Source organism: Temnothorax longispinosus, chromosome 4 (assembly GCF_030848805.1).
Source record: "Temnothorax longispinosus isolate EJ_2023e chromosome 4, Tlon_JGU_v1, whole genome shotgun sequence".
Taxonomy (NCBI): domain Eukaryota; kingdom Metazoa; phylum Arthropoda; class Insecta; order Hymenoptera; family Formicidae; genus Temnothorax; species Temnothorax longispinosus.
Genome location: NC_092361.1, coordinates 6936187 through 6956268, shown reverse-complemented (window position 1 = coordinate 6956268; position 20082 = coordinate 6936187). Strand labels below are relative to the sequence as shown.

At 35.1% G+C, this 20082-nt stretch overlaps 1 protein-coding gene and 1 pseudogene across 5 annotated transcripts in view; one reads left to right on the top strand and one right to left on the bottom strand.

The window, feature by feature from the left end:
• Positions 1-180: 180 nt before the first annotated feature.
• The window catches only part of LOC139810920 (uncharacterized), a 29657-nt gene continuing 9755 nt past the window's right edge, over positions 181-20082 (bottom strand). For 2 of the 5 annotated variants that reach the window (XM_071774836.1, XM_071774837.1), the window contains 17 exons: positions 9968-10061; positions 6589-6819; positions 6180-6271; positions 5806-6110; positions 5460-5723; positions 4594-4772; positions 4308-4524; positions 4080-4238; positions 3637-3963; positions 3297-3556; positions 2860-3207; positions 2582-2756; positions 2389-2464; positions 2039-2154; positions 1698-1951; positions 1398-1617; positions 181-1272 (listed from right to left, as the gene is read on the bottom strand). In XM_071774836.1, the coding sequence (XP_071630937.1) occupies positions 1195-1272; positions 1398-1617; positions 1698-1951; positions 2039-2154; positions 2389-2464; positions 2582-2756; positions 2860-3207; positions 3297-3556; positions 3637-3963; positions 4080-4238; positions 4308-4524; positions 4594-4772; positions 5460-5723; positions 5806-6110; positions 6180-6271; positions 6589-6819; positions 9968-10061 (3395 nt within the window). In that variant the 3' untranslated portion in view covers positions 181-1194. Of the gene's footprint in view, positions 1273-1397; positions 1618-1697; positions 1952-2038; positions 2155-2388; positions 2465-2581; positions 2757-2859; positions 3208-3296; positions 3557-3636; positions 3964-4079; positions 4239-4307; positions 4525-4593; positions 4773-5459; positions 5724-5805; positions 6111-6179; positions 6272-6588; positions 6820-9967; positions 10062-13243; positions 13386-20082 lie in introns of those variants that run through there. The other 3 variants (XM_071774833.1, XM_071774834.1, XM_071774835.1) reach the window with 3 other exon arrangements.
• On the top strand, positions 15970-18684 carry LOC139811548 (protein FAM50 homolog; annotated as a pseudogene).

Genomic DNA, 20082 nt, shown 5'->3' with positions numbered 1-20082 from the left:
CAAGTGTAGCAAAATATGTGCGTATAAATGAATCTATCATTAAACATTTACTGTATAATATTTTTAGGAACTCGCACACGTCTATAATATCGTTTAATATAAACAAATAGTATAGTAAATAAAAATATTAAAATGTTTAGTTGCCTCAATGATTTCCATTATTCTGTATAAAAGAGATACTCAAATTAAAAAATAATTTATTAAAAATCAAAGATAAATTGTCTCCTTAATTGAGTAACAATATATATATATATATATATATAACATATTATAACATTAAATATTCAATGTTGTTTGTACATAATCATGAAATAAAATTAATTATATAGCAGATTTATGACTATTTACAATTTAAACACTACGATGCTTTTCGTGTGACATAATATTTTGATAACAAGCTTATTTAACTTCACAAGTATCTGAAATGTCATTAAAAATTAGTAGTTTCATACATTACGTTTTATACAATGAGTTATCTGTAAATCAGTATCAAAAATTAAAATGTGAACTATGTAAAAGATAAAGTGTAGAAATATGCGCTCACAATTAGATCTTGAGTAAATTTCATAGGAAACTAGTAATAAATTAAAAAATATAGCATGTTGATGGGTATAAAAACTAATTTATACTAGTATATGTACACTTTGTAGTAGATTATAGCAAATGTTTCTTCGTTTCACATAATATTTTATAAATAATATCATTTATTTAATATATTTTGCGTCTGATTCATAATCTTTATCAATATTAACAAGTATTATTGATTGGATTTAAAGTAGTAAAACAAGAAAAAATGTTGTAAGATGTGTTGCGATAACACAAATATAATGCACCCATCAACCACTACTTAATTGTTCGCTTGTCATTATTGCTACCAGTTCTGTAAGTGAATAAGATAATTTTGTGTGTGTGTGTGTGTGTGTACCTTCACTAAAGTGTGTATACCTAAAGAAATTTCCTGCACAATGATACGTTACATTAACTATAATTGGAAATTATGTATAGTTTATGTTTATATTAGTAAATAATATGTACTACGTAATGCGATGATATATAAAATATAAGAGTACTACGAAAGCGCAGAGGATAGATTACAAAGGCACAAAGGCTTTATATAGAATGGAGAAATCTAACTTTTGTTAGATACGTAGAAACTATCAAGTTCCTTATGAAGTGTGCTGTACAAGATAATATTCATTGTTCTTCGCAGTCTCGGTAAAAGTGCAACGTAAATTCCAAATAGTCGACATCATGCTTACTTTTGCAAATATTCTGTAATAAAATAATACGGTAATCAGAGACTATAACTCAACGTTAAATGCATTAAAAATCTATAACGTAAATATTTTGTGAAAAATATTTCATAAATTATTGCCTCTTTACACTGAAATAATTACCTCTTGAGGTTGCATTACAGGTATTCGAAACTTTAAAGTTTTTCTAAGGTAATGAGCGACATCAAGAGGAAAAGACTGATCACCCGGTTGATTATTACTTTCGATATACTGAGGTTGTTGCTGCATGGTATAGCTCCAACCACATACCATTGTCTCATCCATACCAGGATTTGATGAAAAAGGACACTGCTGCACGCGTTGCCAATACCACAGCATACCGCTATAAAAAGAACGCGTGCGTATAACATATCAGAACGTAAATACACATGTTTATTAAGTACATACGCATTCTAAACTTACACAAAATGTAATGTTAAATGCGTATCTGGCATATGTTTTGACAAAGGTACAATGCAACTAATGTTGTTAGGTGTATCTGGTGACGATGGGGAACAATATCTCTGATCCAAAGATGTGTTGAAGTTTTTTGCTACTACGAATAATTGTGGTCTAGGCTCTGGTGGCAGTGATCCTGCAGCGTTGCTAGCCACTTCTCCCCAATCTCCACCACCAGTTTCTCGCCTTGTTCGTTTATGCAAATACTTGTAATTGGTCTATAAGATACGCATACGTTTAATTACATATTTGTCTTTCTTGTTATAAATTATCCGATATGATAATTTCAAGAGAAAATCTAATACCTCTTTCACAAGAGTTTGAGTGCTAGGATCGGATGGACTAATACCATTTTGGAAACCCTTACTTAATTTTCGTTTTTCTTCATGCGGCATACTTAATGGCTGTTCCAAATGATCTGCTAAAATAATAGAATAAAATTTGCCATTTAATAATACGCTTTGAATTGTATAAAGTATAAATGATTCGTGCGTATACTTTAATGAACTCCCAGATAGCATAGTGGCGTCAAGTGGCGTAATATAGAGTGCAGTCAAAGTGACGGCGTGTTGTCGTTAGAGACGTCACTTTGACGGCATTATAACGTCATTTGACGCACTCTGCTATCTGGGCTCAGAAAAACATGTAAACTTACAGATGGACTTTTTTTCTGGTGGATGATCAGGCTGAGGATCTTCCACGTGATGAATCTCAGCTGTACAACAATATATCTGAAACCATGCCGTTAATTTAATTTCATTTCCGTATATATGCCGTGTTCATTTATGTGTAAGCACATGCATACACTCAAGTAATATTTAAATAAATTTCATCAAGTTCTCAAGTACCTGACATGGACTTTCGAGTTCAGTAAAATGTGCGGGGCATTCTTCAGGCCTTCCTAAAGGAACTGGACCTTTGTTAGCAGATGAAGAATCTATATCCGAGCCTTGATCATTCTCATCTACATTGCTAGGAACAGCACCTGCACCATTTCTACTAAGCCAATTTCCCGGGAATTCGCTGAAATATATTATCATTATAACATTTTTAACGAGCTTGTGTATAACAAAATATTTTCTTTCGTGATAATATTATTTAAAAATTTTATTTCAATTTCACTGACTTATTTTTTTCATGTTTAGGTTGGGGACCCGGATGGCTCATCGGATACCACGTTATTTCCTGAGAGTACAGTTGATGTTTCGTGTGCGGAGGCGGTGTGGTGAAGGAATTACTTTTGACAGATAATCCTCCGTCTAATTCCCTCGTGTAAGATCCTTGCTTAGTATAAAAAGGGGATAACGTGCTATGTAACAAGGAGTTATATCGATGCTCATAATTAGAAGTGGTAGACATTGTTGGCGGATGAGCCGGACCAATAGCCAACATTCCATTGCTTGCCATGGCGGACCATTCAACGCTACTGCGTTTCTGATATTCTAAGAAATATAATGTTGCCATTGCAACTAGACTGAAAATTATAATATTAAATCATAGGTAGATGTTCAAGAGAGAAACGAAATCGAATTAAATTGGAAATAAAGCTAAAGGAATAATTACCAAAATGCCATGATGAGAATAAGTATAACAATGATAATTTGAATAAATTTATTGCTGCAGAGAAGCTCTTCCTCTCTTTCGAACCTTTTCGTCTTTCCGTGCAAAGATGACTTATTATTGATAGATGACGAATATTTCGTGCCTGATATACTAGATACTGTGCTGATGGAACTCTTTAGACTATCACCTCTTTTTAATTTTGCTAGTCGTTTATTTATTCTCTCTAGTTGATCTATTCTCGTTTCTAGACTGTCCGTCACCTGTAGTAAATCGATTATAATTAAGTAAAAGATTAAATTCTACATGAAACACTGTATGAAGATTGATATAAAATTCTTACCTTGCATAATTCCTTGACAGCCCCAACGTTCTCCATAAATATTCTCTCCTTATTTACCACTAAGAAATTTTCAATTCTCTGACCATTTGGCAGAACTATATCACCTGCCGGTAGCACCGCTTCCGGTAGAACTTGCTGAACCTCTTGCGCTATGACGCCAGTATCTTCCTGTTTGATATCAAGACCCGAATGTTGCGCGAATTCCGGAGCGTATCGATAACGAACAACGCGTAATTGTTGTACGTTCCGTAATTGTTCGCGCGTGTCAACTTCTTGAACGCTTTGTTTCGCTCTTACGTCGCTGGGTTGAACGATGTGACCGGTTACCTATGTGACAACGTTAATGATTATATCGGTACACAATTATATATTATCCAATATTATATCCAATTTAACTCTCAGTGATGTAAATGTGATGTGTAATTAAATAACAAATCGCGTACCTTCATATTGCCATGTACAACAAGAGCTTCATCTGGTCTATCCGTATTAATTCCAACCCTGCCGGCATGATATACGCTATCTGGAGCTGCTCCTCTCTGCCATCCACCTTCAGCACCCACGCCAGTGCCTTCTGATTCAAACTGTCCCGGGTTACTCGCCTATAATGCGACATATGAGAAATAACTCCGGTTTCAGAACAATTCTACCAATCAATTGATTTTACATACTCTGACAATTATACGTTCCGATGCGTGAGCCACTACTTGATAACTGGCTTGGTCTGCGGTATGAGCGTGCAATCCGACAACCAAATGAAAATACCTCTGGTCCGGATTTGGTTTTCCCTTTTTACGCATATTATTGCTTGTAGTTTCGCTAAAGTGCAAGCGGCCGACCGTCACTTTTGTTACACGTTCGCCACCTAATTCGACTCTGTAACATGATCTATAGCATAATCCAACTGTATCAAATTATATTATAAATTTATATATACATAGATGTATATAAACTCACGTTACAGGATGGAATGGTTTCTTGCTTCTGTCGCTTTGACTTTGTTCGACTCTGATCGTTTGCGACGGAGATTCCACTTTAACTCCGTAGAAATGTAATTGAAAACCGCTTATTTTCTTTAAGCCTTCGCCAGTCCTAACAAATACGGCCTCCCCTTGAAGCTGCACGTGACATGTTATCTAAATATGTAACAAATGCAAATATTGTTATGTAGTAAAAGTTTATATAATAATTTTGACTACACACATATTGTTATATTTAAATTAAAAAAAAAAAATATCTTGGTAATTATGCATAATAGCGACGTCCTCTCCGATGACCTTGACCTTGACATATGTTGTGAAGGTCACCCTACTGAGTGACCTTCAAAAGGTTTTAGCCGTCGGTCATTATTTATTAAAAAGTTATAAACAAAAAAAGTTTGAAAAATATAGCAGCTATTTTGAGTTTTGGAAGGCATAAACGACTAATATAAACATCTTTTTTTTAAAGCAGAGAATATTTTATTTTGCGACGACGACGACGTCGTCGTCGTCGTCGTCGTCGTCGTCGTCGTCGTCGTCGTCGTCGTCGCGAAATAAAATATTCTCTGCTTTAAAAAAAAGACGTTTATATTAGTCGTTTATGCCTTCCAAAACTCAAAATAGCTGCTATATTTTTCAAACTTTTTTGTTTATAACTTTTTAATAAACAATGACCGACGGTTAAAACCTTTTGAAGGTCACTCAGTAGGGTGACCTTCACAACATATGTCAAGGTCAAGGTCATCGGAGAGGACGTCGCTATTATGCATAATTACCAATATCTTTTTAAACCCGCAATATACTTTGTTTTATCTTTACAATTATCGGACGTCGATCTTTTACCTGAAAATGATTCTTCTTCTGACAAACAAACGCATCGTCCGAATTGCTAAAATTAAACCCTTTGTCGGCATCCACTCTGTAATGTGGTACCGGTAACTCTTTGAGATTATGATCGCAAAGAACATGCCAAGATGTTTGCTGGAAAGGATGAAATCGAATACACTGATAACTAGCGTCGATGTACGTGCCGTCAGCAACTTCGTCACTGTCTAGCACTGCGCTACTGCTGCTGCAACTGTGCTCCACGGTACCCAGTTCGGGTTCCTGAGAAACAACGATCGTAAATAATAATTAAAGTAAAAAGGAAGAACAATCAAAATTACAAATAAAAAAACCGTAAAAACACCTGTTTGACGTGAATAAGGCCATCTTGGCTGAGTTTCCTCTTTTTTGGGGCCGATTGCAGGGAGGAGTATAGCGTGTTAATGCCAGCCGGACTGTGTTCATGCGGCAACGGTACCAAAGGCGGTCCTATCTGAGGCTGCGTCGAAAGATTCGGCGTTCCCGACGTGAGATGAGATGTCAGGACCGGCGTTAACAACAGAGGATCCGTTGTCGCAGGCAACGTTCTCGGAGAAGGTGGTAGCAAATTAGAAGAGTACTGATTGTTTTGATGATGCAGAAGTATCTCTTTCAAAGCTGCCTTTTGATCTATAATTACACGCACGTGTATTATAATTTTCTTGTAAAATGTCTTTTCGCAAATGTATTTAAACTCACGTGGCGAATGTACGTGTTGAGTGTCATTATGTCCCGGCGGTGAATACGGTGGCTCACTTCCGCTATCCGGTGGACTTTCCGGTAGCGCGTGTCTACAAAAAGAGCGATGCTCTAGATTTTCACCGAGTCATTAAATCGCTACAAGAGATCTGTCACTTTTTTTAATAAGCTGTCGCGTTTACTCCGATATAATCTAAAATCTTTATTACTTAAAAACTGGAATTGTAGAACCGGTGTAATTTCATTGAATTTAATTTCCTATTTCCCCGTGCCTGAGGTACCGGTATAGCTAGAGCTCACATTGATTTTCGTGAATAAACGTAGAGATTATTCTTGCTTCTTAATCTTCCATAAGCCTGATAAAACCGCAGTTTTTACCGTCAGTTTTATTTTTCAGAGTTCGACTTACGGGTGAACATACGCCTGCGGATCTTTGTAGCCGACGTTGTTGGGTACCGTCGTGGTACCGGAAGCGCACGCTATCGAAACTGGATGAGCCTGCGTCATCTGCGGCGAAGGTAGTCGCGATGGTGGCGGCTGCTGTTGGGCAACCGGTTGTGACGTGGGTGCCTCGATCCGGCCACCGTGGGACACCGTTCCACCTCCATTTTCATTGTGGGCAAGGGTATCCGCGAAATATCTAAACACAGAACCCCACGGTCTTTCATCCAAGTCCATATCTCTGTTTTCTTTTCTTTTGTTTTTTAATTTTTTTTATGTATGCTCGTTGCTTCTCTTATAGAATATCTCTAGAATAGCATTTGCTATATTTAGAAATACCTGATGTAAAGATGCAAAAGACATTTTGATAGAGATTGACTAAACGCGCGCTACGTCAGCACCTTTTTTTTATTGATCTTACGAGAGCTATGCATGCCGAGAGCGCAACTGCACGTTGGATTTGCAAAACATGAGATATCGTTATCGTCTGAATCGCAGTTCGGCGTACAGCGGTAAATGATGCTTTGCGCTGTATCTCGCATTGAGTTTTCTCAACTCGCAGAATTTGCGAGAGTTTAACTGCACACGCGGTATCACCCCGGTGCTATTATACATTATACAGCTTCCATCGAATTAAAGAAAATTCGCGCGTCTATTATAAATTTTCCACGAATTCTTGATGAAAAGGCAATCGTTTAATAACAATCTGCAATCTCTGTCGACCACAGTAAAAAAAAATCATGCAAAATACCTGTTCCTCCTTATTGCATAAGCTGCCGTAATTATATTGTCAATTGAATGGAAATTTCTGATTCTTAAAATATAAATTATGACTATCATTGTCTCTTTATTATCTCTCGTTGCGTATGGTTTTCATTGTCATGTCTCGCGCGTTATTTCATTTATTGTTTCGTAATTAATGCAACTAGAATCGAAAAATAAATAGAGATCCGCTATGTGGAAATACTCATTTATTTTTTAGAGAATTGTCGTTTATAGAGAAGAGACAATTCTCTCTCTCTCTCTCTCTCTCTCCCTCCCCCGTATAAAATCACTTTGCGTTTGCATCGCTACTATAAATTTTCTCCGCTTATCTATCCAACTAATGTATTTTTTAATAAACATATCTCGTGCGTCGTGATCACGATGCATGCACGTGTACACACATCTGAATACGTACGGAATCACAAGAATAATAAATAAATAAGAGAAAGGGAAACACGGAAGTAATAAAATAATAATAAAATATCTAGGATAAAGTGGATCTGTTTCTGAAAGATGGAAAAAATAAAAAAATACAAAAAATATGAAAAAAATTGTTTAATATTTTAAGGCACAAGACTAATAAATTAGGATTTACTGTCGTTGGATAATGGTATGCCGCGGCATACACGCGGTGTCGCTCGGATGAGAATAAAAATTTTTTTTCCTCGGTTAATCCGAGTCGTTGTGCGATGAGCACCAAGAGCCTTTTAATGGAAGACGAGTGCTGGAAGTCGAATTAGCAGGGTTAACGCAGTGTGCACGCTGTGATTCCATCAATTCCGTTCCGTCTGCCTCTGTCATTATATCATTACACCTCTGCGGTTGTTATCTGCGTGAATATCTGTCTGCGGGCTGAGTATATACGTACGCGTACGTATGACTGTATGCGTATAAAGAATGGCTGGATGCGTTTCCTGGTGTACGCGATTACGTCAATACGCGCGGTCAGGTCTGGAATAAGATATTTTCGTGCCCGAAGTCATATAAGAGGCTTGAATCGTTGTGGATTCGCGCATTATTGTTATTTATTTCGAGCACCGAGATTCAAAGCTTCTTACTCTTCACTTGAGAAATCACAACGACACGATATAATGAAAGAAAACGATATTTTACAGCAACACTAACACGAATTACTTAATATTACGATCATAAGTAATAGTATGATGATAAATGTATACGATCATATTGTAATTAATAATTAATGCAATCGAACGGTTAGTTATTATCAAATAAACGCAAACGTAAAACAAAATAGCTGTAAACATCAGTAAAGTACTAAAATCATATCGCTGTGATTTGAAATCTTATTAGTACATATGCCAAAAAGTCCATGAACTGATCCTTGAAGCAATGAGGAATCTTAAATTCGTCTCGATGTATCTATGCGGCAGCTATCAAGGTCAGTATGTTGCATCGACATTCACTGATTAATGGCACGCGTAATATATACGTATATTTTAACACATTCATTTATTTTAATTTTTGTATCGCCTTTTTAAAATTTGGTTTATAAAACTTACATTTATCGCAATTTATACACAAAGCTGTAGTACTGGTTTTGTTATAATCTTAAGAAATATTTATTCTTCACGTGATCACGTATATCTCTTAAACGTTTATTTTTTGCACTGCCAAGAATGCATACGCGACAAGACCACGTCTCAAGCTTTCATAAGTTTTTCGTGTTTTTTTTTGTAGTATCTAAAACGTTTATATAAATAATTTTACACATATTCTTTTTATTAGTGATGAGACAAAAAAGATTTATTTTTTATCTTTTTGCACGTTTTATATAAGTAGCTTTAAAAGTACGGAGAAAATATGTCACGAAAAGCAGTTTGAATAAAATATAAATATTGTCAACAGTAACCATTTCTATGATAATCGCTGTGCTGTGGTGCCAGAGTACCTAGCCTGAATACATAGACGCGAGATGGAGCAATTTATAAATTTAGCCTGATACATCGTGTCGTTCGCAGGAAACGCGTGCTCGTGCTGCTGGACGACAGAAGCATATTATCTAAATTCGTTAATTATCATAATTTGAGAAGGCGCCTATATACAAACGTCGAAAGCATCATGCTCGCAGAATTTTACACTTCGCATTACACGTATTTTTGATATATTTTGTAGCTATTTCAATTTGCAGAATTATCTTCAAATATATCGCGATAAAAAAAAACACTTTTATTTTGATATGATTCATGTGACATGTAAGGAGGTAGATTGCCATGATTGAGAAGATTCATTAATGCAACTGAACAAATTTATTAATGTAAATTGGTGGTAAATTGGCATTTGGCATTCTAAGAAACAACAATTCGAGTTTTGCGATCATTGCGCTGGCACACGCATTACGCACGTGTGACGAACACGCGCATTGTAGGCGTTAACCATGGCTCCCAACAAATGTGGTTAAACTTCGTCACCAGACCGAACGCTTCAGCGTCCGAGATCAAGTTTCCCGTCTAATCGGAGAGTTTTCTTTTTTTAAAGCCAGCTCAAGATGCGTGATAAAATGAAAATAACGAAATAGATATAATGATATATAAACGTGCAAGGTTAATATTCTTTCAACTCACGTCGCGGGCTGTTCACTGTCACTGTTGATAAAGTCCTCTAACTGCGAAAAATCCAAGGCTTCGTTGTCTATCCCGCCGACGAAATCACCACGACCTGGAAAAGAATAAAGAATTTCACATTAAGATAACAATAAATTGTTTTTGTTACAAGTACATGTATATAGTAACATCACCGTCTCCCTGGTTGTATAATAGCCGATATGAGAATCCATCCGTTTCGATAATACATATCCATGCTACAATACTATGTAACGTAAGATGTACGTATACGAATATCACAAAATTGTTGCTATGCGCCTATTTCAAACATACACACGCAAACGTCTGTCATCGTCATTTGTTGCATCACAAGTTGCAAGAGCTCGTGTGAGAGATGCATCTACGTGGGAAAGAGATTTCAAGTAAGGTAAATTGTGTGTGTGTGTGTGTGTAATTTACCGTCTCTGATAGTTTTTAGCGAGGGAGAAAGTTGATTTATTGAATGGACACGAACAAATTTCACGGATGATTGCGACTCGAAGGCGAAGACGCAGTTGAATGAACAAAGCGAAAAATAGTCGCGCGAATAACAGCCGAATTTCTTACAACGGTTCCTAAATTCCACGTATATCTACGTCGAAATGTCCGTTTTTCAGACACAGTCGTAGAAAACAATTTATAATTTTTTCACGACGGCAATCGCGCGCGCGAGACTAAAAAAGAAATCCGCCAACTACTCGACAAATCATGAAGCAATCCCTAATCTCCCTGAATCAACATTGATACTCTTGATCCTGTTTTGAAATGTAGAAACGCGGGCATGTACTTCGTATATACTTAAGCGCTTAAGACTACAAGCAAAGTGTTGTAATACGTTACTTCCGGTCAAACATTCATAAACGTTTAAGTGTTGGGAGCCGAGAGTAAGGACACTTTTCAAGTGAATAACAAGACATAACGTCGCGTCGTACCGTCTCACCGAAAGTTTTTCAAAGCACTAGAACAATCATTAATCGTCATATCGTTCGTCAATATTGTCAATAATGCAATATAAAGCTTTTGGAGAATCATTCTTATTTTGAATTATTAACATTCTATCAAAATTGCATAAAGATAAAAGTTGTAATAATAGCAATAATAATTTTGTGCGGTGTGTGAAATATTCCTCTAAGAATCAAAACATCATATATATAGAGAGTTCAGGAAATAAAGGGAATAATTTCCAAGTATCTTTCTTTGCTATTGACCACAATAAAAACTACCATTTTTAAATAATCAGGCAAATGAAGTCTAGAATGTGCATGGCGCCTAGCGTTTACGCCGGAAAGAGCTGGAGGGGTGAGTTACAAGGGTGGATGAGTCGTTGCTAGCCAACCCTTTATCAAGATATCGACCAAACACCGCCCCCGTGAGCATAGTTGACCGTTTAAATCTGAATATCATTACACCAGATATGCACTATATGCGCGTAGTTACAAATGATCGAAAACCATTAATATATGTAAATTGAAATAATATTATTGTGCGAAATATATAAATTCAATTTTTTAAATATAATCTAAATTATTTCTACTAAAAAATATATTATTTATCTTTATTCTACTAAAAAATATATTATTTATCTTTATTTGTACTAGTATGTTAGTAATACAGCAAAATAAAATACTTATTTTATTTACAGTAAATTAGAATTAATTGCAATTCGTATCACAAAGAAATGTAGCTTTCACTGAACGTAATTATATATATCTTTCCTCGTCGCGCAATGTATAGGAATGTTAATTTCAGTTGAAGCGAAGCCTTTAATCGCGGATAAAACAATCGTATAATAATTGCGCCCATTCCAATCAAGTCTCAAATGATGTAAAAAGGCTTATGTATAAAGATATATGTAGGCTTTCGACCTCTCTGTATCGGCTGACGACGACCACTTTCTCCAGCAAAGCAAATAGAAATGGACATTGTGGACAGCGACTCGTCTATGAAAATTGGCCGGCTTTCATCCTTCGCAACAGAATATAGATGAATATAGAAATGTTTATAACCCCGACTGCTGTAATCCACACGACGATAGAAAGTAATACTAACGCACTCATGCAACGCCATCGTATTATTCTTGCGACACGTGTATCGCCACGATCATATCGTAAACGTTTAAACAGAAAAAGTTAATCGAAACCGAGTTGTCGATTTCACCCCTGTTAATCGTAAGGGTTGAAATGCAGCTGCCGTATCGTAAGCGCAAGGTAAATCCGGCCGAGTCCCACCTGAGGTCTAAATAATAATTATAGCAGGGAGCAGTATTCTTTTTCACGGCCATTAAGAGGTTTTCGAGAGGGGTCCGAACAAGTTGTGGACATGTGTTAAACTGCTGTTTGTGATCACGAACATATCGATAATCGTCATGCAACTTTGACAACATAATTATGCTCATTACACAAAAATAATGTAAAATAATAATATTGTATTAAACACGGGGATGGTACGAACAGATAAACGTAAATGATAGAGTCAGGATTGTATATATAGTATCAGAATCCTCTTCTTTCCACTTGGAAAACCTACTTAAAAAAGAAAAGTTATATATTTTCTTATTTATTACAGAATTAATCGACCAAAACATACTTGTTGTTATTAGAAACGATAATATGACTTCAAGAATTAATAATAAAACTGATTGCAGAAACTAATTTCAGAATATTTGATAAAATATTTCAAATCAAAATCTCAAAAATAAAAAAGCGGAAGAGGATGACACTACGTTGCGTCAACTTCAATTATTTCAAAATCGATGACGATAACATTATAATTTGCTTAATTACAGTTAAAAAAATTTCCTTTTTATACAAGTTATTTTTCAATATCCTACGACAAGCAACAATGTTTTCAACAAATCAATTTCGAAGACAATCAAAGAAATCCATTCCCGAGATATAAGGAAAAATAGACTTATTGACATATTTATCTCATCAAACAATACTTGTTTGAAACATACATCTTTTTGTGAAAATAACCAACTATTTTCTCTTATTGAAGAAAAAAAATCTGTATTCTTCACAAAAATATTGCCACGTATTGTATATACATATACAATCTTAAATTTTAAGATTATGACTTCTTAATTTTCGTTTAATGTTCTGTAATCTCATGAACGTGAACATAATCGACATTATAATAATCAACGTCCACCTTTATTTAAAGAAATAAAAACTATATGAATATATCGTGTCTGTAAGAAAAGTAGGAAAAAAACATTCTGTCGTTTACACAATAACGTATGCATTAATATTTGATTACCTGTCACGCTAAGCACGCGACGAGCGCAAACTTGATTAATAATATTAGCGTCTTCATGATGATCATTCGGATGATTTCGTCCATTTTGATCGTTAGATTGATGCTGAAGTGCCCACGAAAATTCCATAGTGACGAAAATGTTTTAATAAACTTGGATCACGCTCGAAAAATTGTCTGGTACGCAAGATTAGAACGACACTTCATCGCTACATAATTAATGTCGCGAAAAGTTGAATAAATTTACAACATTTAATCTATGAAATAAATATCACTTCGCTTGTATATAATTTGTTCAGGTATTTGCATGAATCTTTACATTTTACGTAGCACTTGATAATTTTTCTTCCGCGAAAAAATTATACAATAGATTATTCGTTTTTCACAGATCCGCGATAAGATATTGACGATACTTTTAGACGTAATTGAAGTAAAGCCAATATCAAATATCTCTTTATCTCTTTAATTGTCTATTGCGAAAATGAGGACGTATAAGGTCGTTTGTAGTACTGGTTTTCTATATAGTTGGGCAACAAAACACAACAGTCCACGGTAGTTGACGACTTAATCACGAGTCTTCTCCATCGGAGGGCTCCACTACCTCCACCATATTCCAAGAGTATAGAGGGGATTTCCTCTTTGACTGGAGGGCGGTGCTTATTTCGGACTGAAAGGGGTGGTTACACGCAGCCCCTTTCTTCGATATGTACTATCGTACATAAGACGTCATGAACTTAAAGATTAATGTTTTCTTATAAATTGCAATTAATGTTTTTCTTATTCACTATAAATTCAAATATCGATTATCAATTAACTAAAGACTTGATATTTAGATCACGTATCTATCAATAGACGACCGAATCTGTCATGCACGATATCTGCGGATATATTCAAAATAGTCCTAATTTTTATATATTATACCTATTTAAAGAAAATAGGAATAGTACCATTAATTCCACTAAATCCATAAAAAATTATAAATTGTATGAATTGATAACATTTCAATCTTCGATGAACTGGTTTCTTTCTTTGATCCAACTATGATGATTGTTATGTGTTCAGTAATATGAAAAAATAAACACATTTGGTACATAATTAAGAAATCATTTTTCCAAACAAAATATAAATATAAAATATATTTTGTTAAAATTTTCTTTGTCCATGCTTGAATAACTATGGATTTCACGTGGATTGTGTAAGAAATTTTTCAGAAAATTTTACGATCAAGCAAAGTGATGAAAAATATCTATAATTCCGTCACAGTTCAACTGACCGATACAAAATGAAGGCAAGAAATTGTACCAAAGTCTTTGCCAACTTTTCATAGTGTTTCAAGTCCATAGTGTCTGAATCTCTAATATCTGTAACGCGATACGCGTTAAATTACGACAATGCTATTTTTCATTTTTACCAGCAATATATGCTATTTCGATTGAACAAATACAAGTCTCTTTGTGATAAATTAACGATGACTTAAACGCATCATCATTCGTGCGTATGAAACATTAAACAATTAAAGTAGGGCTTATAGATCCAATTATTCTATCACAGAATTCTTTCGATAAACACCTGCTGTTCGCAGCACGCCCGTCACTTCTGCACCAAGCTACCAAGCGAGAGAGCGTGAATCCATTTCTCGTCGCGTGCGTAAATGTTCACGGGTGCGTGTAATCGGCATCACGCATTAAATGCCCGCCCGCGTTGCGTTGTGTATGAACCCTCCGTTTATATTACCATTAACACGACCGGGACCGGGCACACCGAACGAGCATTTCCCAGGCTCGGTTTTGATGTCCGCGCTATCGGAAAAGGGCGACGGTAGTGACAGACCGATAATATGCAAATGTTTGCTTCTGGTTAAATGGCCGTTTACTTATTCATCGCTGCCCTGAACACGCTACGTTTATTCTCTGTCACTTCTCGTTCGCGAAAAGGATAATTGTCGTCTTCGTTTTAACGGTTTTAAACCTATTGGTTTGCGCCGTCTCGTTCGTAAGAGAGCCGGCGATCCCCTGTACAAAGACGCTCTATATTATAACGCGACTTTTAAAGCATGCATGGTATGCACGTGTGGTGTGTATCGCCTATGAAATGTTGCGTCAAAGATATGTAGAACGAGAGTGATCGGTAATTACAAGCAATGTCGCTGACGACTGATTAATCTCGATACATATTACAGAATTTGCAATGTAAATAAGTAGTACCTGTCACAAGGTACAAGGAGATGAAAAAAGAGAAAAATATGAAAATCTGTGACATTGTTACCTCATCACAAGTATTATACAACTCGCTCGCGACAAATACGCGTTCCCGGCGCTAATATTCTATATATTTATATACCTGCACCCAAAAAGATTAACAACAATTATACTTTATGTAATTGCTGTGAAGATGAATATATTGCAAGATATTTTATAATCGTATTATCATTCGATATCAGCTTCTGTGACATTTATACTCGTAAATACAAGGTTATCTAATTAATTCATATATACCTAGCAGGATCTTTTTTAAAAATATGCTGTTTAACTTTATCACATGATCACGCGTAGCTATATTACAATTACGGAAATCTGCGAGGTCGCGCTAGCAACTACCAACAATTCATTATGCCTTACAGTGCTAATGGAATTTGCATACAACCGACATTGTCGGTTCTTCGTGCTGATTCAATTGTTCACCTCATCTCTCGTCAGATTCTTATCGGAATTACAAATAGTACAGCATTTTTCCGCAATATCAAGAGACACGGTAGTGTCTCGCGCCAAGTACACGCGAAGCGAGACCGCACCGTGACTCTTTTACGCGACGCGACGGGTTGCGGGTATACGAGATGTTGAGATCTCGATAACGAGTGAACGGATCAAGTTCTAATTAGGCTTGATCGATAGCTTGGGGTCCAATTAGGGGGGAGTTTCTTTTATAATATTCCGCTACGTGCCCTACGAGCGGAGATATTGCAACGCAAAGTCCAAATGTCAAAAATTTTTTTTAAGATACTTTCTACGTCAACCGCTCTCATTCATTATAACATACATGTAACAAACAGAGAACGTCACTTTCACTTTTTCGACACTGGCGGCTAGCAGCGTTAGTATCGCAGTGCAGTGCAGTGCAGTGCAGTGCAGACAGTGCGTTCGTTTAACGCGCTGTCAGAGTGTCAGTCAGTTCATCAGTTATAACCTATCTCGAGAGAGACATGGTAGTACGCGCGGAGCGAGACCGACCGTGACTCTTTACGCGACGCGACGATTAATTCAAGGTAATTGTTTTATGTAATTATCCTATAATTATCTTATTCTATATATTACTGTTATACTTGTACTATTTTATTTACTGTTTATACTACGTTTACGTGAGTGTTTATACATACAGGTTAATAACCTATTATATTATTTTTTATATTGACAGCAGGGAGCTCTGATACTGAGATCAAGGAGCCTGTTCACACGAGGCGTTTCTGCCGCGCGATTGCGGCCGCGCGTTAACATTTGCACGAGCCGCACGCTGTCGCGAAGTATAAGGTGCGACAACGCGCGCATACGCTCGTACGCGAAACGGCAGTAACACCGTAATCGTGCCGGCGATATACTGAATTGAAAATTGAATTGCTTCGTGCTTATCCCGAGATTTCGTATCCCTACATCGTGTTATCACCGCTGCCGGAAAAGAAGGTTCTCTACGCTTGGCAGAAAGTGACGACTGACACGTTCGATCCCGACTTCGTTGATCGCAGAAGAGCTGGACTCGAGGTACGTTTCCGATTTGCAATTATAACAGTATCGTGCGATGAATGTTGTACCTAATTATAACGTCAAATGAAGTTGTGCACGTTGCTAGTATTCTGATTATACAATACATTTTTACTTTGTAGAGGTATTACATATTGACAGCAGAGGGCTGATACCGAGGAGATCAAGGAACCTGTTCACAGGTATATATTGACGGCAGGGAGCTGATGCCGAGGAGATCAATCCCGTTTACACGCGAAGGAATTATCGAAAGGGACGAGGAGGAAAATAAACTTAGGGAAGAATTGAGACAAGAATGGGGTAGAAAGCAGAACGCGTTGAAGGAAGAAGAAATTGAGATCACATTCAGTTATTGGGATGGATCTGACCATCGTCGGAGTGTTATAATGAAGAAAGGTGAATGTCTCAGTGGTTTAGAGAACGTTTAAGTTATTAAAATACTCCAGTGCCACTTTTGGAGTAACATTGGCATGATATATAATGTTCTGCTGCATAAATTAAATTTTTACACACAGGTAATTCTATCTATTAGGTTCTTCAGAGATGTTTAGAAGTTCTGAGGCGTGAATTCAGCGAGCTTAAAACAGTAATGGCAAATCAGTTAATGTATGTCAAGGAGAATCTTATATTACCGCACCATTATACGTTTTACTGCAACTATAACTAATTTTATTGTAACTAAGGTAAATATACTAAATGATAAAACTTATGAAGCAATATCACAATGTTGGCATGTTATTTTAATGTATGTAATATTGCGATTAGGCACGAGGAAAGAGCGGGCCTCTGTTCACATTTGACGTTCACGATGATATTCGTATTAAGCACGATGCTTCTGTCGAAACCGAGGAATCACATGTCGGAAAAGTTTTACTTAGGTATTTATTATTAAAAGAATACTTTGTATAATTCTCTTTTATGTTTTTCTCATTAGATCATGGTACGAGAGGAACAAACACATTTTTCCAGCGAGTAGATGGGAACCTTTTGATCCAACGAAAAGTTACGACAAGTATACAGTGTCGGATAAAAATAGGAAGAAAGCTAAAATCTGATCTTAGATTCAACGAATTGTCCAATTTTGTTTAAAGGATTCAGATTCAAGGACTGTAAATATTATAACCAGATAAATAACTTTGTTTCATCGTACAATTGATTCATTATAAAACAGCTGATTATATATATATATTATAATCTATTTTATAATTAATATATATTAGCTACATTGTATTTTTAAGGACTGTGATTTTAATTCATTCAGTTATGTGATAATATTTAATTCATTTACTCGATTATGTAGCTCTACTAAATAGTTAAGTTTTCGCAAACATTTGGAGGAAAAATAAAAATACATGAATAGTTTAATGACCTGAATATAATAATTACAATATGAAAATACAAAACCATACTTTAATTCATTCCGATAACAATCAGAAACAGTATTAAAATATTAATCCATGATCAGATCCTCTAACAGAAATCTATTTACAAATATTAGATGTATCATCTCTTGTCATTTCTTGAACATAACTGTACAAAAATAAATATATACAATTATATCGATTATAATCACGTATTAATATTCATAGGTTTGATACAAGTTGGATCCATGTATGTAATATTTTCGGGAAAATGGTCCATTATAATAAACTTTTTCTTAGTCGATCTGTTCAAGCAGTCAAGGAATCCGAACCAATAAATAACTAGTCCAGACCCGAATCTGTTCCAGTAGTTTCCAGTTTCGCACCGTTTTATATTCTTCATGTGTTTTTAATACATAAATAATTACTTATTTGAAAATTTAATAATTAGTGGATAAGGAATAATCACATTGTCAGGTAAATTTTTTATTTAAAAAATAATTAGTTTAATATAAATAATTTAATTATTGCAGATAAACATGATTTAAAAAACATGTTAATGTTATATATATGTATATATACGATATATATGTGTATTTATATCCACTTAACATAGAGAATTGCAAGAATAACATTAAATATAATAAATACGTATTTAATCAATACATATTTAATAAATTTCAAAAATAGGAGACAATAGTTCTATATTATAACTATTATTACATTTAATGTTATAGCGATTCTCTATATAATACGAATATAAATACACATATATGTATATTTGTAAAAAATAAGAGGTTTTATATATATATATATATATATATATATATATAAATTTAATAAAAATTTAATTAGTTGTTATTGTCAATTTGTAAATAATTAAAAAATAAAAATGGAAATTTTTTGCCGATACTTGCTTATCACTACAAAATGCATGATATCAGTACAAAATTACCTTTTTCAAAAAAGGTAAAAAAAAGGCGCCAAGTACACGCGCAATGTATGTTGTAAATCTAAAAATCTAAAATGGTAGTAGCTTTATTTCTTTCTAACAAAATAATTCACAAAATTTCGTTACCTAACTCAACCCAAGTGATGATATATGTATAGTAGCTTTATTTCTCCCTAACAAAATAATTCACAAAATTGCGTTACCTAATTCAACCTAAGTGATACGTATTTCAAAAAAAGATGTGAAATCTTTAAATTGCGCCAATTGCAAAGAGAATATATACACTTTGAAAAATAATTTTGCAACTACTTTTAAAAAATGAAACAAAATTGTGTTACCTAACTCAGCCCAAGTGGTATGTATCTTTGTATTCCTGAGAGTCTTTCTATCAACCCAAGTGGTAGTAGTTTTAATTCTCCTTGATAAAATTATAATATTACAAAGAATTATTTTAATCACAAAGAATTAAAGAGGTAACATTATAAAATAAAAATATTTAATTAAAATAAAATAAATAAATTTTTCTTGTAAAAAACTTGGCGCTGCTTTTTTAAGGTCAACCCAGACAAACTTGCATAGGTGCATAAGCATATGCATAAAGAGATGGATTGGTCTATTTCCTTTTGCACATATACATGTAAACCAATCAATTTCTTACGCTTATGTTTATGCGCTATGCAAATTTGTCTGGATAAGAGCCTCCGCACAAGACTCTCGTATGATAGCGTAGCGTAACGTAACGTGGATTAACGCACAAGAAACGTATCGGTTAGAGCC